At 43.2% G+C, this 21,195-nt stretch overlaps 1 protein-coding gene across 5 annotated transcripts in view; it reads right to left on the bottom strand.

The window, feature by feature from the left end:
• Positions 1-21,195, bottom strand: part of LOC129702028 (zinc finger MYM-type protein 3-like) — an 82,361-nt gene that overhangs the window by 39,744 nt on the left and 21,422 nt on the right. For 3 of the 5 annotated variants that reach the window (XM_055643528.1, XM_055643527.1, XM_055643529.1), the window contains exons 3-13: positions 18,883-18,950; positions 18,714-18,780; positions 15,840-16,164; positions 14,240-14,396; positions 10,556-10,768; positions 9,467-9,617; positions 7,822-7,937; positions 7,618-7,704; positions 6,385-6,535; positions 3,618-3,790; positions 102-267 (exon numbers count right to left, since the gene is read on the bottom strand). In XM_055643528.1, coding sequence (XP_055499503.1) covers positions 102-267; positions 3,618-3,790; positions 6,385-6,535; positions 7,618-7,704; positions 7,822-7,937; positions 9,467-9,617; positions 10,556-10,768; positions 14,240-14,396; positions 15,840-16,164; positions 18,714-18,780; positions 18,883-18,950 — 1,674 coding nt within the window. The remainder of the gene's footprint in view (positions 1-101; positions 268-3,617; positions 3,791-6,384; positions 6,536-7,617; positions 7,705-7,821; positions 7,938-9,466; positions 9,618-10,555; positions 10,769-14,239; positions 14,397-15,839; positions 16,165-18,713; positions 18,781-18,882; positions 18,951-21,195) is intronic. The other 2 variants (XM_055643530.1, XM_055643531.1) reach the window with 1 other exon arrangement.

Below are 21,195 nucleotides of genomic sequence, written 5' to 3'. Positions count from 1 at the left end.
GACTATTAAATCTGCGTCTAGCGAAGCACCATTTGGCGACTTGCTCTACTTCTACGTCACGGCGACTGCCTACAACATGCGGCTTTCTCTCCCCCACTTACTGTTGAGCAGACTTTCGGGTCCCTTCTGCGTCGCTAGATTGGGCTGGTTTTGCTGACTGTAGAAGCGCAAGAGGCAATGCTGGTTGCAGAAGTGTTTAATTTCCCCGCGCCAGTGAACCGTTTCCAGAAGCTTGCCTTGACGCTTGCAGGCATGGCATCTGGCTACCTGAGGGACACAGTGAAGAATTAGGCAGCAATCACCCCTTCCGCACCCACACAAACAAGCTCGCACACAAAGGCAGGTCGCAGCTGTTTTAACACAAAGCGTAGAGAGAGAGAGAGAGAGAAGATTCAGTCCAACAAGCCTGCTCCTTCCAATGACCATGTACAACACGCCCTCGCAAGAGCTCTACCATGTATATTCAGTGACCTGAGGGAAAGTTCTGCAAGGTTTCTTCACCCCCCCCACCCCAAAATACATAAGCCTCCACAAACTCTATCCGCAGTTAGTCAAACCTGGCAAGTTGTTCACCACAGTTGAAAATTCCATGATCTCAGGAGCACAGAAGCCAGTGTTCCATGGAGCATTTGACCATCTCTGTCTGTACCTATCTCTAGAACCAGAAATCAGATTCTAGCCGTTTTGGTTGTTTTTTTTTTTTTGTTTCGTTTTTGAAGGAGTTAGTCGACGCCATTAACTGCTTTTGTTGGGAGTTTGTTCCACAGGTCCATTAACTTTGAGAGGAAGGGCAGAAACAGAGGATTTGTTTCCAAGTCAGAATGACAACACGGTGAAATTCAACATTCTAAATACAACATCTGCAAGAAAATAGCCGTGCTTCTTTTTACGCTGGTCTGCATAATCCTCTTCACAACATGCCTGTGGAGAAACATTGGAAGAAACATTTGTTTTTAAACTGCCAAGACAGCTAACATTGGGACATGTAAAATTGCAAAAGAACAGATTTTGTTCAACCAGAGCACAACGAGAAATACTTTTCTTCTTTCTGCTGTTAATGTGACATACACATGCATACGGCTAATGTGCAGAGGTAAATCATCAATACCATTACCTACTTCGGTTTAAATCTTCCGAGTTGTTCCGGTACAGAAGAAGCTTCCGGAACTATTTCTCGGGCTGCGTGCATCTTCACGGAGTGGTGGCGATTGACGTGGTGGTAAGGAACTTACCTGCTCAATCATTGGAATGTTTGTGCAACTCAGAGACACTTCATTCATTGGGCCTTTGGTCCACGAGTGTATTTTCTTGATATTATTCCTCCACACATGCCCATAAATAACTTCCCATCCACACATGAAATTTTTTTTTTTTTTTTTGCAGTGCTCCACCTTTCAATCCTCTTTATATTTGAAAGCATTGACCTTCCATTTGTGCCACTGCTTTCTCCAAATCATCAACATTTCAGATTTTATCAAGGGCCTTCAAAACTTGCAGTCATCTATGTCTTTAGCCCCTCCCTAGAGTTCTGTGAGTGACAAGGCCAGGATTGGACTCATAAGCCACCTAAGAGCCCATAACAACAATAGACCATCACCTTTGACCTCAAGGGATCGCCACGACGACGATACTGAAACCATAGTTACTAGTACTAAATATGTGTACCCAATACATACTTTCATTTGTATACCTTGGGTATACAAGCAAAGAATCTCACTCTGCCTTGTCACATAGAAAATAGGTGCAGGAATAGGCCATTCGGCCCTTCGAGCCTGCACCGCCATTCAATATGATCGTGGCTGATCATCCAACTCAGTATCCTGTACCTGCCTTCTCTCCATACCCCCTGATCCCTTTAGCCACAAGGGCCACATCTAACTCCCTCTTAAATATAAAATGAACTGGCCTCAACTGCCTTCTGTGGCAGAGAATTCCACAGATTCACCACTCTCTGGGTGAAAAGTGTGTGACATGTGACAATAATATATTCCATTCCATACTTCAGCTTTATAGTAATTATTCCTCTTTTCTATCCAAGGATTCTGAAACTTTCCTCAATGTAGAAAATCAATCTGGCACTTCTAAAACTAAAATAAATGTTCACCCTGTTTAAACATTTGTATACCTTTAATTCCCAAATCTCTCTGCTGTTCGAAATTTTCCTTTCTAATCTACATTTCTTCCAAGCATATTTAACACTTCACATTTCTCTGCATTAAATCATATTAACATAGAAACATAGACAATAGGTGCAGGAGGAGGTCATTCGGCCCTTTGAGCCAGCACCGCCATTCATTGTGATCATGGCTGATCGTCCCCAATCAATAACCCGTGCCTGCCTTCTCCCCATATCCCTTGACTCCACTAGCCCCTAGAGCTCTATCTATCTCGGTCTTAAATCCATCCAGTGACTTAGCCTCCACTGCCCTCTGTGGCAGGGAATTCCACAAATTCACAACTCTCTGGGTGAAAACATTTTTTCTCACCTCGGTCTTAAATAGCTTCCCCTTTATTCTAAGATATTGTACAAAATATCTGCCCAACCCAAAACTAACTCAATGTTTCTTGCATCTCTTAAGAAAGTAATCAAGCTCCCTAATTTTGTAGCATCTTTCATTTAAAATGTTATAATTCCAATTGTTGTAAAAAAAAAAGTTAAAATTGATCTAAATAATAATTGCACACAATCGTCAGACAGATCTGTCCACTATAGACTAAAAAAAGGTTTTATTTCCCTGCTCAATTTATTTTCTATGCTAATTTTTTCTTTAATATTAAGAGACTGCCACAGACATTGTTTACTAATAACCTTCGTACTAAAGAACTTTGAACATAGTTCAGAACTGCTGATTCCAGAGATATCCCTCAGCAGTATTAGATGTCATTCAATAATTCTATTTACACTCAACTAATTGGGTGCTGGGAGGATAGAATCTTGCATGTTAGCCACGGGAAACTCTCTCAACACTTTGATCTGTAAAATCACGTGCTTTTTCTAGATCACTCACTAAACAGGACTGCAGTAAATTCAAATGCTTAAACAGATGAAAATGGTTGCATTTACTACATGTGCACAAGATTAATACAATGCAAACATCTAATTTCAACACCGTGACACTTTATTTTTTAAATAGTACAACATGCTTGATAACCCTATTCAGGCTTCAATCGGTTCTCAAACATCATACCTGATTAGCTCCAGTGGTTAGCGACAGCCTGGTGTGGCAGAAGTTACACCAAAGATAGAGGTGCCACAATAAACATACAGTTCAAGGCAAGGATGTGCTGTATGAGCAAATAATCTGGGAACTATATTTGAACATGGCCAATAAAATATTATCCTCTACCATCTACACATTCAAACAGAAACAATTATATTCCTCCAGCGGATGGCATATCGGCACCTCGAGAAAGTTAACACCTAAATCGACGAACCACAGTCAAAATCATGGTGTGAAGTTATACCTGGCCGGCAGGAAAAAAAAACAAGCTCTCATCTATAGGTATAAAACTTTCTTATCGCCCAGGAGCGGAAGTGGAACAAAAAACAAAACAAAATTGTGATGGCGATTGCAAGGGGCCAGTAAACCAAACTTGATAGGCAACCTCCTACTGACCTTGAAGTACCACAGTAGGTATTTGCTTTTACATTCCTCCCCACAGAAATCCCATGTATTTCCATCCAGCTCTTTGGTCACTCCCCTCCGACATGTCTGGGAGCAGTATGCACAAGTGATGCAGCACAAGCCCAGCTTCTTGGTGAAATCCTGCTTATAAAGAAGGACACAACCTGCAGGCAATGCACACGGAGAGAGAGAGAGAGTGAGAATTAAAGCACGTCAAGAAAATAGAACTTCTAATATTGAGAGAACCCAGCAATGATTTTTCTTTCATTCCCGGCTATACCGGTTTCCGACGATACTTTTGTAGATACTAAGAAACCTGATCCCAATGGCATCACAGATTAGGTCATAAGTGACAGGAGCAGAGCTGCCAAGTTTTGTCAGAACATTTCAATATTCTAGTACCTGAAAATCAGTATTTTGCTGAGGAAATCAGTATTTTTACGCGGTGCCATTTTGCTGAATGTTTTTCATTTTTTATGCGGTCATACCCATATAAGAGTACAAGAATGCATAACCGCTACCAATTGAGACGTCTTCTACGCTGTGGTCATAGCGCTATGTGTAAAGCCAATAGCGCTCCAGCCGGTAGCGTTATATTTAGAACCCATAGAGCTGTAACCAACAGCTCTTCCTTTAAATTCCCATGCGCTAAACTGACAGCGCTGTTTAAACCTGTAGCGGGACAGGCAGATCAAAGCTTACAAAAATAATCACCCAGATCTTGAAATGTAAAATACTAATAAATTTAATCTGCTACAATTTTTAGTTACAATATGACCTTTTATATCCTTGCATTTTTTAGCAGCAAGATGAAATAGGTAGTTGGGCCGATTTGAAAAAAATCCGTATTTAATAAAGCAAAATTGTACATCTGTATTCTTATTGCATTTCCGAACAAAATACGGAAAATCCGTACTACTTGGCAGCTCTGCCGGAGTAGAATTAGGCCATTCGGCCCAACAAATCTACTCCTGATCTCTCTCCTAACCCCATTTCCTGCCTTCTCCCCATAACCTCGGACACCTGTACTAATCAAGAGTCTATCTCTGCCTAACCTAGTGGTCAATGAAACATAAGGGACAAATCGGGGGGGGGGGGGGGGGGGGGGAATCTTGAGGTTGAACAGAATGCCTCCAATTACACAGCAAAATAAATGAATGAAACTGGCCACAATTGGAGAAACATTTTTCTTGTGAGAAACAGAGTTCAGAAAGTTAGAACAAAAGGGAAAAAAAAAAAGTGCTGCAGTAACTCAGCGGGTCAGGCAGCATCTTTGGAGAGTAAGATTGGGCGATGTTTCGGGTCGAGATCTTTCTTCACTCATACCTTCTCTGTAGAGTTGCTACCTGTCCCGCTAAGGTGCTCCTAAAATTGTGTCTATCTTCGCTGGAAACCAGCATCTGCAGATCCTTCCAACAAATCATCGCTGGTGAATGTGGCTAGATGATGCCTTGGATCGAGAGTCTTCTTCAGACTCAAACGTGTGAAGGGATCCACATGGAGAGCTCTACCCCCCCCCCCCCCCCCCCCCCCCCCCCCCTGTTTTGGTTCCAAACACAGCTTTTTTTCCCCTGCTTCCCAATTTCCAAAGCAACTCAAATTTTATTCTAGTTCCAATGATCAAAGTAGTGCATTAACCAATTGGTCTACGTAATACAGATAGTGGTCCCTAATTCCGTCACGTCTGGTTCATGTTATGGAAGCAGAACTACCTGCTCCAGGAACAGGTCAAAAGTTGGACCACATTAATGATAGGAAATCAAAGGTTCAGGAGGTGGGATATCATGCCGAGCTTTAAAGACATTGAGCAAAGAAAAAGTTGCAGCTGCAAAGCCAGTTGTGAGCAACACGTTTTTGGTCAATGCACTGACAACAGTTTCTAAAACAGCCAGAAAGAGCCGTTATCAATGTTTTCTGGCATGGAGACCAGTGGCACTGGAAGGTTAAAGAGTTGAGAAATGGAGAGTTCAAGGAAACAGGGGTAGTTCTAACAGATGGCTTGAGTAGAGAGAAAGAGAGGAAAATAGTGGAACACTATAGATTGGAGGCATTGAACAAGGCAGGGACAAAATGGAGGAGAGCCAAGATGTGAAGGTTGCTAATACAATTGTTCTACAAATTAAAAAAAAGTCTTTACACTTTACATTGGAGATATGAAATAAGGGGAAGAAAGTTCTACGGAGACAAAAGATTGCCGTCGCTGGAACCAGATGTTAACACCCAACTAACGGGGGAACTCAGCAGATCAGGTAACTTCAATGGAGTTAAGTGGACAGATGGAGTTCTGGGTCAGGACCACTCTGAAGAAAGTTCTACAATGCACCTCAGCACATAATATCCTCATATTCTCATAATATGGGCAAAAAGGAACTGCAGATGCTGGAAAATCGAAGGTGGACAAAAATGCTGAGAAACTAGTGGGTCTGAAGAAGGGTTTCGGCCCGAAACGTTGCCTATTTCCTTCGCTCCATAGATGCTGCCGCACCCGCTGAGTTTCTCCAGCATTTTTGTCTACCTCATAATATGGGAATTTGTAAAGCGAGGCATTGATGTATTCAAAGTCTTGTGCATTGATTTGAAATTTTAAAAACCCATTGTCAATGGATGGCAGGAGTAAGATTTAGTGGGATTTCAGACACAAGACTAAAAGGAGGGGATGATTATTATACTTTTAGAAGGATTCATCCCCTCAAGATACAATAAAATTCTACCAATTCCTCATCTTCAACGGATCTGCTCGATTAGTTCGCGATCATACCTTCACTACAGAAATTCTTTTCTACTCCTGAAAACTTAATCTTCTCGTGCAGGATCTTCTCTTGTTTGCAATATTCACAGACTGAAACAACACCATGTAGTCTTTTGTAGTCTTCACAGCATACTTTGCAACAAAATTGTCGAACGCTCCCCTAAAACAAAAGTTAAAATATCGTTCATAAGTCCATATGTTATATAAGAATTAGGCCATTCTACTCAAGTCTACTCTGACAATTTCTCCAAAAGAAAAACATCCCAATGTTTATATAAACTTGTGAAGTTAGTTTTTTTAATTAAATTATTTTTCTAAATGTTCTACAAAGTCGCCAACAATAAATAGAACTTCAATTTTGCATTGATCACTGAGCTGAGGAACTAACATGCAGTGAAATGAAATGGAGAGAAATAACTCAATGCAGAGCTACCAGATTATAAAAAGAAAATGCTGGATGCTATTGGGTTTGCAAACAATAAAGCTGGCTTTAAAAACTTATTTAACACCTGCATAATATTTTGATGGCTTGTCTTTGGAGGTTAGAGACACAGAATGGAAATTCTGGAGAAGGGTCCCGACCTGAAACATCATGTATCCATGTCCTCCAAAGATGTTGCCTGACCCGCTGGGTTACTCCAGCACTTTGTGCGTTTTAGACTTTATGTTAGAGATACAGTGTGGAAACAGGCCCTTCGGCCCATCGATCCAAGCCGATCCAGCGATCACCCCAACCATTAACGCTATCCAACACACTAGGGACAATTTACACTTTACAGAAGCTAATTAACCTACAATATTTGGAGTGTTGGGGGAAACCGGAGCACCTGGAGAAAACCCACATAGTCACAGGGAGAACGTACAAACTCCGTACAGACAGGGCCCGTACTCAGGATTGTACCCGGATCGCTGGCGCTGTAAGGCAGCAACTCTATTGCCGTGCCACCATGCCGCACAAACTCTCATCATGGAAGCCAATAATACCATATCCAACTTCGGAGGATCCTTCCCACCCAAGAACCCACTTTACAATATCACAGGGCAACTCGTCCAAACTTCCAACATTTTGAATCAAAATGCAACGAGACCAATGAGTATTTGGATGGAATGAAACTTGGCTAGTTAGAATACTGCTACCGTAAAATAAACACAAACTATTATCCAAATGTTTCAACATTATTCTCTCTGTCTCCCCTATGCTGTATATACATGGAGTCTGTAATCAACTTCTCAATGCCTTACCTGCCAATCCAAGATTTCTGGTTTGCCACTAAAAATATTGTGGCAATAGGTACAATTAAGTTGGATGCTGCCTTCAGGACTCGATTGCTGCAAGAATAAGTTTTCAGAATTAACCGGCAATGGAAAAATAATAGATTTTGCCATAAATCGAAAGACATCATGCTAATATATATATATATTTTTTTAAAAGGAGTAAAAGCTTACCTGAAAATTAGTCCAACAGTTTGGGCTGCAAAACTGATGCACAACTCGATCAGTCATGTTATAATAAAGCGAATCCGATAGATTTTTTTTGCAAAATTTACATTTGGTCTTGGGTCCTGTCAATAAAACCTCTGTTCAATATATTTGGTCACCATCAGACAGAGCAAAGCAATACCTGCTCATCTCATTCAAAGGTTCAATTTACCCCAAATCAAAAGGGCGGTGTGTGGCAGAGTTGCTGTCTTACAGCGCCAGAGACCCGGGTTCGATCCTGACTACGGGTGCTGTCTGTGCGGAGTTTGCATGGTCTCCCCCTGACCTGCGTAGGTTTTAAACCACACTCCAAAGTTGCACAGGTTTGTCAGTCAATTGGCTTTAGTAAAATTTACATTTTTGCAGGCTAATAGACAATAGACAATAAGTGCAGGAGTAGGCCATTCGGTCCTTCGAGTCAGCACCGCCATTCTTCCTTGTGCTTCCTCATGGCATGTGATCATGGCTGATCATCCCCAATCAGTACCCTGTTCCTGCCTTCTCCTCATATCATAGAAACATAGAAAATAGGTGCAGGAATAAACCATTGGGCCCTTCGAGCCTGCACCGCCATTCAATATGATCATGACTGATCATCCCCTGACTCCGCTATCTTTAAGTGCCCCATCTAGCTCTCTCCTGAAAGTATCCGGAGAATCTGCCTCCACCGCCCTCTGTGGCAGAGAATTCCATAGACTACTAATTGGCTTAGTATAATTGTAAATTGTCCCTAGTGTGTGTAGGATAGTGTTAGTGTGTGGGGATTGATGGTCGGTGCCAAAGGGCCAGTTTACGCGCTGTATCTCTAAACCAGTGGTTCCCAACCTTTTTTTGGCCATGCCCCACCTAATCACCTCTAAAATCCTGATGCCCCCCCCCCCCCCACATGTGGTGATATATAATTCTTATCATTTAAAAAGTGAACTCCGTTTCAGCTGAAGAAGCTTAAAACGCCAATACCTTGGTTGTAATAACTACACAATAAAGACCTTTTTTACCCCCCAAAAATTATTTACTCAAAATAACATCTGAAACATAAACTACATATGTTTACCTGATGGAAAATCCTAAAAAATAAAAATCGAAAATTTGGACCCAGACCTCAGTCGCGCTCAATTGCCCCCCTTAAAAATCAAATTTCCCCCCTGTGGGGCGTACGCCCCACGTTGGGAACCACTGATCTAAACTAAACTACTGTTCTGTTATCACAATGGGGTACTACCAGCCTGCACTTCAATTAAAAGACAAGGCTGGCACTGTCGAGCAGCGGTGGAGTTGAGAGACCCAGGTTTGATCCTGACTACTGGTGCTCTCTGCACAGAGTTGGTACATCCACCCTGTGACCGCGTGGGTTTTCTCCACCCTGAGACCGTGTGGGATTCCACCTGCCGCGGAAGTCCCGATGAGGTGGAGATCGGCCACCTCACCCGGCCTAGGCGCCACATTTTCGGGAGGACATCCAGGGGGGGATTTTTTAAATTAGCTCTTGCAATTTCGCCTCGATTAAAGGAGGTGCCAGGCCACCAGTTGCCGGAGAATCAGCGGTGGACCTGTATTTCATTTAACGCCATCATTTAGAACATACGATGAACGTGAAAAAAAAAAATCCTACCTATTGTTCCAGACTGTTTCACTTTGTACGAAGTGATGCAACACAAAGAACAAAAGAAGTCCATCTTCCCGCTGGTGTCCACGTTTGCTATCATGTCGAAATTCTTACCCAAAGTGTTGCACCAAGCACAAGGAAGCACTTTAGTGTTTTTCTAAGTGGTGAAAGGATAGAAAAATATCGCAAATACTTGAATAGTCACACATTAAATTGGTGCAGAGATCAATACTTGATTGTTATACAATAGCACAAAAATATCCATTGGAGCCAACATCTGCATTTGTAAACATCTGCAATTCCTTGTCTCTACATCTTAATTTTCCTCCCTTTTCAAATGTTGACTTTTGCATAAGATTTTCAATTTTCTAACATCTATATTAGTTCAATAAGGGAGTGGGAAACACTTTAAAATATGGAGGGGGGTTGTAGTAAAAATCAGGCCCCAAATAACCAAAAGTTAAATATGTACATAACATGTTAGCACATAAGTATAAAAATCGTGGTTAACACAACCGTGGAAAAAAGATGGAACAGGGTATTTTGAACAAGAAAAAATGTTCACATTTTGACGTCAATATTTCAACATTGCATCCATGCTAGCAGATGCTTCGAATAATAGTTGCTTGGAAACCCTGCGTGGGTTTTCTCCGAGATCTTCGGTTTCCTCCCACACTCGAAAGACGTGCAGGTAGGTTTGTAGGTTAATTGGTTTGATATAAATGTAAATTGTCCCTAGAGTGTGTGTGATAGATAGTGTTAGTGTGCAGGGATCGTTGGTCAGTGGGCCGATGGGCCCGTTTCCAGGCTGTATCTCTAAACAAAACGAATGGCATGAAAACAGACAGAGCTGGAATTTAATTCAATCAGAATTCGCCCCGCAGGTAACCGCCTGAAAAGTTACTATGAAAAAGGTTGGATATGAAGCGCAAATGTTGCTGTCTGTCCTTGAACTTCACTGAAGTCTGGGAGCAGTCTGTTGCCTGCCCAGCCCAAGTTCACAATAAATATTTGAGTGCAGAGAAAATTAGGCCAGTAAGTGGTCCTTTTGGGAAAAGAGGGCTGCGGGAAAGAGAGAAATGAGGACAAGTTTACCTTTTTAAACATGTTCAAGCAGCCTGTGTTGCAGAACCTCCGCTGTTGCCCTTCGTGATACAAATATTGAAGCATAAATCCTCGGTTAAAAAAATAGACCCCACAGTTATCGCAGCAATTGGTTTTCAGGCCGTTACTTGCTCTGTACTTGCTGAAGCACGCGTTGCTGCACAACCGATGGACCACGTTCCCATTGCTGACCTCATGTAGAATCTAGAAGCAACAGCAGACAGTTTTAGAAACATAGAAAATAGGTGCAGGAGTAGGCCATTCGGCCCTTCGAGCCTGCACCGCCATTCAATATGATCATGGCTGATCATCCAACTCAGTATCTCACCCCTGCTTTCTCTCCATACCCCCTGATTCCTTTAGCCACAAGGGCCACATCTAACTCCCTCTTAAATATAGCAATTTATGCAATCCGAATCTGAAACATAATAGGGTGGATATCTCAACTACAGCACGCACACCAACCTCCCTTCTGTCGACTACATCTGCACTTCACGCTGCCTCGCCAAGGCCACCAGCATAAACTAGGACCAGTCTCACCCCCCTCCTCTCCATCTCCCATCGGGCAAGAGGTACAGAAGTTTGAAAACGCACACCTCCAGATTCAGGTACAGTTTCTTCCCAGCTGTTATCAGGCAACTGAACCATCCTATCACCAACTAGAGAGCGGTCCCGTCCTCCCATCTACCCCACCAGAGATCTTTGCAACTATCTTTAATTGGACTTTATCTTGCACTGACCATTAGCTGCTTTATCCTGCACTGCGGGCGGCTTGGCTGTAAACATGTATAGTCTTTGCTGGACTGGACAGCACGCAACAAAAAGCTTTGCACTGTACATTGGTACACCTGATAATAATAATAATAATCTAAATTAAAAATTCTGGGAAGCAAAGTTTTCCTTGGCTACTTTTCACAGTGGTCCCTTCTCAAATGTTGACCTTGTCTATATTGGTTCAGTAAGGGAATGGGAAAGAGCCATTGCCCGTCACATGCCTTTGGGCATAAGTTCTGCCAATTTATTTGGGACCACTTTGCCACCAATCAATTTTGCCTTTGATAACAAGTGTTAACATTGCGTGGATAATAGACCAAATGTTCTGCACTACTGAATATCCATAGCTCAGAAGAACAAAATGGTTACATTTAAATTTATTAACTTGGATGGAATAAATTTAAGTAACTGATGTCAGAGTGTGGAAACGGGTCGTTCAGCCCAACATGCCCACACCAACCAACATACCCCATCTACACTAGTATGTGTGTACATGTCTATTCTTTTATCTAGATGAGAGAGTTAGATTTAGCTCTTTGGGCTAACGGAATCAAGGGATATGGGGAGAAAGCAGGAACAGGGTATTGATTCTGGATGTTCAGCCATGATCATATTGAATGGTGGTGCTGGCACAAAGGGCTAAATGGGCTACTCATGCACCTAGTGTGTATGTTTCTATCTATCTATCAATTAATTGGCCTGTAGTTCCCAGCCTGTCCCCCGCAGTACTTCTTGAATAGAGGCACAACATTTGCCACCCTCCAGTACCTCACCTGAATTTAATGAGGACTCGTAAATCTCAGATCCTTCAAGAGTCCCAAGTTAAATTCAGCTTATATGTGCAACTAAGATATCGTCATGCTACATGGAAACTGATTTACTGCACATCTTATTAATTATACTGGGTAGACACAAAATGCTGGAGTATCTCAGCGGGACAGGCAGCATCTCTGGAGAAAAGGAACGGGCGACGTTTCGGGTCGAGACCCTTCAGACTGATTATTAGTCTTATAAGTATTATAAGCGCTATTATACTTTCAGGAAACAGGATATTAAAACACACAGTTTGTGGTACAGATCAAGTGCAACCCCGATTTATGACTGGTCATAGATGCCAAAATTTGGGCACAATATGCAGAATGTCAGGATTGGGTGGATTATTGCACAATACAATAGACAATAGGTGCAGGAGTAGGCCATTTGGTCCTTCGAGCCAGCACCACCATTCAATGTGATCATCCACAATCAGTACCCCGTTCCTGCCTTCTCCCCCTATCCACTTGACTACGCTATCTTTAAGAGCCCTATCTAGCTCCCTCTTGAAAGTATCCAGAGAACCGGCCTCCACCGCCTTCTGAGGCAGAGAATTCCACAGATTTGCAACTCTCTGTGAGAAAACGTGTTTCATCGTCTACGTTCTAAATGGCTTACTCCTTATTCTTTAAACTGTGGCCCCTGGTTCTGGACTCCCCCAACATCGGTAACATGTTTCCTGCCTCTAGCGTGTCCAAACCCTTAATAAGGACCCCCGGATCCCGTTGTACTTCCCCTTTGTAGTGTCAAGGAAGACAATCAAATGCAGCAGCATTTTGCTTAAGAAAAAGGAAATCAAAATTCGCGGAAAGGGTAGTGAAAAGTTTTTTTTTTTTAATTGTAAATAAGCAATTTTAATCCCAGCTCAGTTTAACACGCGTAGAAAACAGATAGAAAATATAGTTTCTACTGATGGCTCTGAATAGCAAAGTTTTCAATGCAGGCTGTAACTTAATGACTTGGTTGTCAAGTCTTTTTTTCATTGAAGATTGTTTTAAAGAGGAAAAATACAAAGAATACAATCTTTGCCAGGATATTATTACATAGTAATCTTTCATCCCACATTCAAACAGACTAGAAGTGCAGGCTGCACAAGTCATTCAGTTATTAGCCCAGAACAATATTTACATTGGAGTTCAAGAGATTGATTGATAAAAGAGAGAAGTGATTGATATATATATATATATTTTTAAATTCTGAATAACCCTCCACCCTCTTTATACCAATAGGAAGGGCTGCACCTATTCAGCTGCTTCCCCACAGAGCCAGAGACGCAGATTTGAACTTGACTACGGTGCTGTCTGTATGGAGTTTGCATGTTCCCCCTATGACCGCGTGGGTTTTCTCCAGGTGCACCGGTTCCCTCCAACATTTCAGAGGCGAACAGGTTTGTAGGTTAAATGGTTTCTGTAAACTGTCCCCTAGTGCGTAGGATAGTGCTCGTGTATGGGCGATCGCTGGTTCGCCCAGACTCAATGGACCAATGAACCAATTTCCATGCTGTATCTCTAAACAGAAAATCTTAAGCAGCCGGTAATCTAAGGATTTACAAGAAAGAATTGGGGGAAGAAAAAAAAAGACCTTTGGTGCAGAGTAACGTTTTCTCAAGCAGCCTACTATTATGTCCGTTAGCATCTCAAATTTTAGTTGAGAGACAGCGTGGAAACAGACCCTTCAGCCCACAGAGTCCGTGCTGCCCAACAATCACCCATACACTAGTTCTATCCTACCCACTGGGGACAATTTACAGAAGTCGCTTAACCTACAAACCTGCACGTGGGAGGAAACCGGGGAACCCGGTGAAAACCCACGAGGTCACAGGGAGAACAGACAGCACCAGTAATTACGATCAAACCTGATTTGTTTAAACATGATTTGTTTAAAAGGATCCGTTTATCTGCCAACATAAATCAAGTGCAAATGTAAATATTACCATTTCCTTCTGAAGATTAATTTCCCACTTTCGTTTGAGAATACGGCAGGGAATTAATTCCAGAGACAAAATAGAATGTGCTCCCGTGTCTGCAACCTCATGCATCAGGAATAGCAAGATAAAGCACACCATCAATCTGTCATTTCTAAACCCACCTTTCCTTTTTTATTGCAGATGCTGCATCTCACATCGTCAGATGGTTTAAGAAGCTTGGCCTCGTAAAGTGACAGGCAGGTAGCGTTGCAGAACTCCTGGAAAGCCTGGCTTGCCCCAGCCTGCGCCACCACCAATTCCTTTGTGTTCAAAATATCTCTGCAATTATAAAGAGCAATGCAGTCAACAAAGAACTTGGGATTTTCCTATGAACTACTGCAGCCGACATTTCAACTTATCGGCCCCAGGTCAGTTCAAGGGCTCCACACAGTGACCCACCAGTTTGATTAGTACGGGTGTCAAAGGTTATGAGGAGAAGGCAGGAGAATGGGGTTAGGAGGGAGAGACAGACCAGCCATGATTGAATGGTAGAGTCGACTTGATGGGCCGAATGGCCCAATTCTACTCCTGTTCCTTATGACCAAATAAATCTATCCTGCAAATCACCATTGAAAGGCAACTTTTTCCACACAAAGAGCAGTGGAAATATGGAACGATCCGCTAGTGGGGGTAGTAGACACAGATGCCATAACAATTTAGTTTTAGTTTAGAGAGATACAGTCCCCGCAGACTAACACTATCCTACACACATTAGGGACAATTTACAATTATCAATTACCTAGCCAATCAACTTACAAACCCGCACGTCTTTGGTTTGCGAAGAAACCAGAGAAAACCCACACAGTCACGGGGAGAACGTGCAAACTCCGTACAGACAGCACCCCTGGTCAGGATCAAACTCCGGTGCTGTAAGTCAGCAACTTTATCCTTGCGCCACTTTGCCGCCCCAAACCAATATCCATAATTCCCTCATTCAACCAATTTTTTATCCATTGTTTAAAGTGAAACACGTAAACAGTTTTTTTATGTTAACAAGTTACTTTGCTTCTGTAAACTGTTCCTAATGTTTCGGATAGATCCAGTGTACGGGTGATCAACTTGTCAGCACCGACTCGGTGGGCAGAAGGGCCCGTTTCCACACTGTATCTCCAAGCTGAGCTATGTATGTCCCACCTGCCCGCAAATGGCCCATATATCCCTCTAAACCTTTCCTATCCATGTACCAGCCCAAGTGTCTATATGGATTTTAAACATTGGCTGCACGTGCAATCGTCTTTGGCTATAATCATTAAGTTTCAGTTTCGCATTGTACAGGGAAAAGTTTTTGTTGCGTGCTAACCAACCAATTGATAGCAGAAATCAATACACAATTACAATCAAGCTATTTACAGTGTACAGATACTTGTTAAGGGAATAACGTTTAGTGCAAGGTAAAGTCCGGTCAAAGATAGCCCGAGACTCCCCGATGAGGTAAATAGAAGTTCAGGACTGCTCTCTAGTTGTGGTGGGATGGTTCAGTTGCTTGATAACAGCTGGGAAGAAACTGCTCCTGAATCTGGAGGTGTGCGTTTTCACACTTTTGTGCCTCTTGCCCGATGGGAGAGGGGAAAGGCGGGAGGATCTGGAGTGAAACTCGTCCTTGACTATGCTGCTGGCAGCATGAGGTGTAAATGGAGCCGTGGGAAGGGAGGTTGATTTTGTGCTATGGTCTGGGCTGCGTCCGCAACGCTCTTGCGGGGGTGGACAAAAAGAAAGACTCACTTGTTGCAGAACGTGCAGATCTTGATGGACGACGGTCTCTGGGAGTAGGTGGTGAGGCAAGAGGAGGAGCAGAAGAGTTGCGGAGCTCCTTTTCTCTGGTACGCCGTCTGGCCCTTCTGCAGGGGCTTTTTGCAGTTGGCGCACGTCACCTTTGCCAGGGACCGCGAGGACCTCTGAGGGCGAGTTGCCGGAGTCTGAGCCTCGGCTTGGGCCTGGGCCTGGGCCTGAGCTGCCTGGAAGGACAACCTGGTGGTACGCCTTGGCCGGCGGGAAACATAGTCCTCTTCACGTTTAATATTATTCGTCATGGTGGAACTATCCTTTCCTGGAAATAAAATGCAAAGCAAAGAGTAAAAGATGGAACAAACAGGCCCATCAGCCCAGTGTCTGTGCTGATCATAATCATAATTCATGCTCATACATGATAGCAGCAGAATTATACCATTCGGCCCGTCAAGACAATGCTGCCATTCAATTATGACTGATCTATCTTGCCAAGGGGAAGATAGATCAGCCATGACTGAATAGCAGCATTGTCATGGCTGATTTATCTTCCCCCATCTGCCTGCATGCAAGGCATGTCCCTCTTCTTTAAGACACTTAAATAGCACCATCAAATCTGCCTCCGCCACAACCATTGGCAGAACATTTCAGGCACTCACCAACCTCTGTGTAAAAAAAAAAAACATTCCCCTCACATCTCTTTTAAACTTTGCTCCTCTCACCCTTAAAGCTGTGTCCTCTACTCATAAGTGACATGAGTTAGATGTGGCCCTTGTGACTAAGGGGATTAGGGGGTATGGATAGAAGGCAGGTACGGGATACTGAGTTCGATGATCAGCCATGGTCATATTGAATGGCGGTGCAGGCTCGAAGGCCTACTCCTGCTCCTATTTTCTAACTTTCTATGACAGGAGCAGAATTAGGCCATTCAGCCCACCAAATCTACTCTGCAATATCTCTCCCTCCTAACCCCATTCTCCTGCCTTCTCCCCATAACCCCCGCCACCCGTACTAATCAAGAATCTAACTATCGCTGCCTTTGATATTACTACCCAGGGAAAAAGATTCTGGCTGCCTGTCCTAAAAATAAAGTTAGAACACTGTGGCAAAAAACATTTTCTTTTAATGCTTCTTCAAGCAATGCAAGTATAACGGGATCCCATTCTGGGGACTGGTTGGTATCATTTATAAATACAGCCACCTTCCTTTTTACTCGTTTGATTTATGCATTTTTGAAATAACGTGCAAGCTCCATAAATACCAATGCTTGATTTACACACTGGTGTTTTTGGAATACCCGTGCCCAAATTTACTGCTGACGAGGTAATCACATACATGTCTAATTTATGCGGTTTTGAATTACGTGCTGCTTGGCACACAAGTAACCCCCACGCAAAACACAAGGAGCCTGCATTACCATTCCTGCAAATAATTCAAATTCTAATCCACTCTGACAGTACAGGTTTCTGCAGCCCACTGCCTGCAAGTATCCCTGCAATTATACTCGGAACAACTGGAACTGGAACACCAACCGCAACACAAAACTCCCTATGCACCTTCTCTGAGACGCCACGGGAAATTAACGCAGAACGTCAACAATTACACACAGAAGCTGATGATGTTCATCTGTTATAGGAGCAGAATTAGGCCATTCGGCCCATAGGTTCCCATCAAGTCTCCTCCGCCATTCAATCATGGCTGGCTGATCTAACTTTCCCTCTCAACTCCAATCTCCTGCCTTCTCCCCATAACGCATGTCGAGTCTACTCCGCCAATCATGACCAATCCATCTCAACTCCATTCTCCCCACTAACCTCCACTTGTGCTTGACCCCCACTCATCAAGAAACTATCAATATCTCCATGTTGATAGAGGAGTTAAACACTGTCCAGTCGGACAGAGTCTCATTCAATTATCACTGGACCACATGCGGAATCGTGCAAGAATATCAAACTTGTAGCATAGAAACGGAATTTTTATCCAAATGCTGCATGCAGGTGTGATCGCATGAGTTTTCTCCGGCTTTCTCCCACATCCAAAACACGTGCAGGCTTGTAGGGTCAGGGCCTTTGTAAATTGCCCCCGATACATAGGATAGAACTAGTGTATGCGTGAGAGCTGGTCATAGAAACATAGCGGACTAGATGGGCCGAAGGGCCCGTTTCCACGCTGTCTTTCTAAACTAAACATGAAACTTCTGAATGGCCTTCCAAGCCAAGTCCATGATCCGTGTTTATCATGGCGTTACAGTTTTACGGTCCCGAGCTCAATAGTTAACTTATGGAGCAAGTTTCTTGTGTACGCCATACATCATCCACTCTGCAAAGTCACCCCACTAGTCGTTTATCTTCATGTCAGTAAATAAACGGCTCGATCAATAGTCATGACCGAGCCTTGAGATTCGCTTTAAGACTCTCAATTCTTCCTCCACTGTTTAGGCGATCTTCCACAAATTTCTTGAAGGTGCAGTTTTGTTAGTCCCTAAAAATACTTTGCTTGCTTTATTATCTACACACACAGAAAACATGGTCAGGGGAGATGGGTTTAATCGAGGACCAGAGAACATAGGTTTAAGGCAGGGGGGGAGATTTAAAAGGTATCTGAGGGGTAACTTTTTCACACAAAGGGCGATGGGTGTATGGAAAGAACTGCAAGAGGAGGTAGTAGAGGCAGGTAATATCGCACCATTTAAGGAATGTCTAGAGAGGTACTGGTCATGGATAGGACATGTTTAGAGGGATGTGGGCCAAATGACGGCAGATGGGACTAGTGCAGATGGCACAAGTTGGTCGGTGTGGGCAAGTTGGGCCAAAGGGGGCTGTTTCCACGCCGTATCACTCAATGACTAAAGAGGCAACCCGCCTTTCTTACCACTTGTTTTCTTAGATGTTGAACAATTTTCCGTAGTCAAGGGCGTCTGGACTTTTTCCTTCGTTTCCTGGAAAATACATTCACAGCATCTTCTGAATTATTACTAGTTATGATAGTCGATAATGGTTTTAACTTCGCAATGAGGGGAAGTATAGAAAAACATAAATACCTTGTCTATCTCCGATTTCTCAGCTTCTTCCTTTCCAGCATCAGTCTCGCACAAAGACGATTTTTCCACTTTAAAAACAAAAAAATAAAATAAAAAATTATGCATTCATCTTTTACGTCAAACCAAGATGGCAATCCCAAAACAGCATAACAATGGCGTGACAATATAGCGCCAAAAATCCAGTTTTGATCCAGATTACAGGTGCTGCCCAAAGATCCTATAGCGAGCAAGATAGCCCACTCGACGAAAAAGACGTAGTACGGTCATGGGCAGATACATGGGTAATTTTTGGCCCCATTTCCATCTCTGGAAATGCTTCCGTCTCCGCACCAAAGATCCCATAGCGGAGCTAAGATACTAGTTCGGAGACGAAACTTCACCTATTCCTTCGCTCCATAGATGCTGCCTCACCCGCTGAGTTTCTCCAGCATTTTTGTGTACCTTCGGTTTTTCCAGCATCTGCAGTTCTTCCTTAAACATTATTTATAAATATATTTCTCTATAAATATTATATATCAGAAAATATTCCTGAACTAGCATCTCCCTTCCAAATTGCTGGTGAGTAGCGAGAGCCATTTCAGTAATGGCGTCTAAAGATCTTTCATACTTTGATCGTCTGTGCAAGTGCATGCTTCACTTCACACGATACATAATGTGGCATTGAGTAATACAGGCCAGCAAGCCAAGCAGATTCAAAACACAGTGAGCTGATATCCATCGCAAGTCCCAAGATCACTCAATTCAATGAAATTAGATGAGAGAGGGGAAAGAAGGAATGGAAGTTAATTAAAAGATAACTCCCAGCAGTGTGGAGAAACCAGGCCAGTTTAGCTTCCAGAAGCTCTTCACAATGAGGTCGTCAAACCTGGTAATGGTTGCCAAGGATATTATATCTAGTTAAACAACGCTTTGCATTTCAAAATCTGCACCCGAATACTACAAAAGCAAGGTTGATTTTAGTTTGGTTTAGATACAGTGTGGAAACAGGCCCTTCGGCCCACTGAGACCGTGCTGACCAGCGATCACCCGTACAATAGTTCTATCCTACGCACTAGGGGCAATTTACAGAAGTCAATTAACCTACAAGCCCACACGTCTTTGGAAGGCGGGAGGAAACCGGAGCACCCGGAGAAAAACGCACACGGCCACAGATTGATTTAAAAAAGTGTTAGATAAAAAAATATCATATATTAGAACGGAGACGAGGAAACACTTTTTGGGGAGAAGGCAGGAACGGGGTACTGATTGGGGATGATCAGCCATGATCACATTGAATGGTGGTGCAGGCCGAATGGCCAAGTGGCCAACTCCTGCACCTATTGTCTATTGTTTCCACAGCCCTCAGTTCCACAGATTAACTATCCTCTAACTAATCATTAACACTATCCTACCCACGAGGGACAATTCTACATTTCTACCAAGCCAATTAACCAACAAACCTGTACGTCTTTGGAGTGTGGGAGGAAACCGAAGATCTCAGAGAAAACCCACGCAGGTCACAGGGGAAAACGTATAAACTCCGTACAGACAAGCCTCCGAGGTCAGGATCGAACCCAGGTCCCTGGCGCCGTAAAACAGCAACACTACGCTGCGCCATCGTGCCAACGCTAGAGTGCTGGAAAGTAGTACTCAAGTAAGAGATCAGACACGATCTCACTAATGGCAAAACAGGCACGAGGCCACATGGTTTCCCATTGATGTTCACTCAGCTGACTAACTATAGAAACACTAGCTCATGATAACGCCACTGGAGATCCCAACTACAGATATTTTCCTCTCTTCTTTGCTAAGCTGCGTTCAAAGTGGAAGATCTACTTGGATGCTGAGAAGAAAGAGACAACGAGAGAAACCAAGTGGGAGCATGAATCTTTACATGTATTCGGCACGGTGGCGCAGCGAACCAGCGTTTCAGCACCAGAGACCCAGGTTCGATCCCGACTACGGGTGCTGTCTGTGAGGAGCTTGTATGTTCTCCCCGTTACCACATGGGTTTTCTCCAGGTGCTCCGGTTTCCTCCCACACTCCAAAGACTTACAGGTTTGTATGTTAATTGGCTTGGATATAATTGTAAATTGACCTTCATGTGTACGGGGTGATCACTAGTCGGTGCGGACTGGGTAGGCCGAAGGGCCTCTTTCCATGCTGTATCTCTAAACTAAACTAAACTATTCACCCCTAAATTGGATGCATTTTTCATCAGGTTGCAACTTCTCCATAAGAAAATTTTGGAGGCTTATTATGAGTAGAATTTCTTGTTGGAGTTTAGTTTAGAGATACAACAAGGAAACAGGCCCTTCAGCCCATCGAGTCCAT

This window comes from Leucoraja erinacea, chromosome 12, assembly GCF_028641065.1.
Source record: "Leucoraja erinacea ecotype New England chromosome 12, Leri_hhj_1, whole genome shotgun sequence".
Classification (NCBI taxonomy): Eukaryota; Metazoa; Chordata; class Chondrichthyes; order Rajiformes; family Rajidae; genus Leucoraja; species Leucoraja erinaceus.
This window is presented reverse-complemented; position numbering and strand designations above follow the sequence as displayed.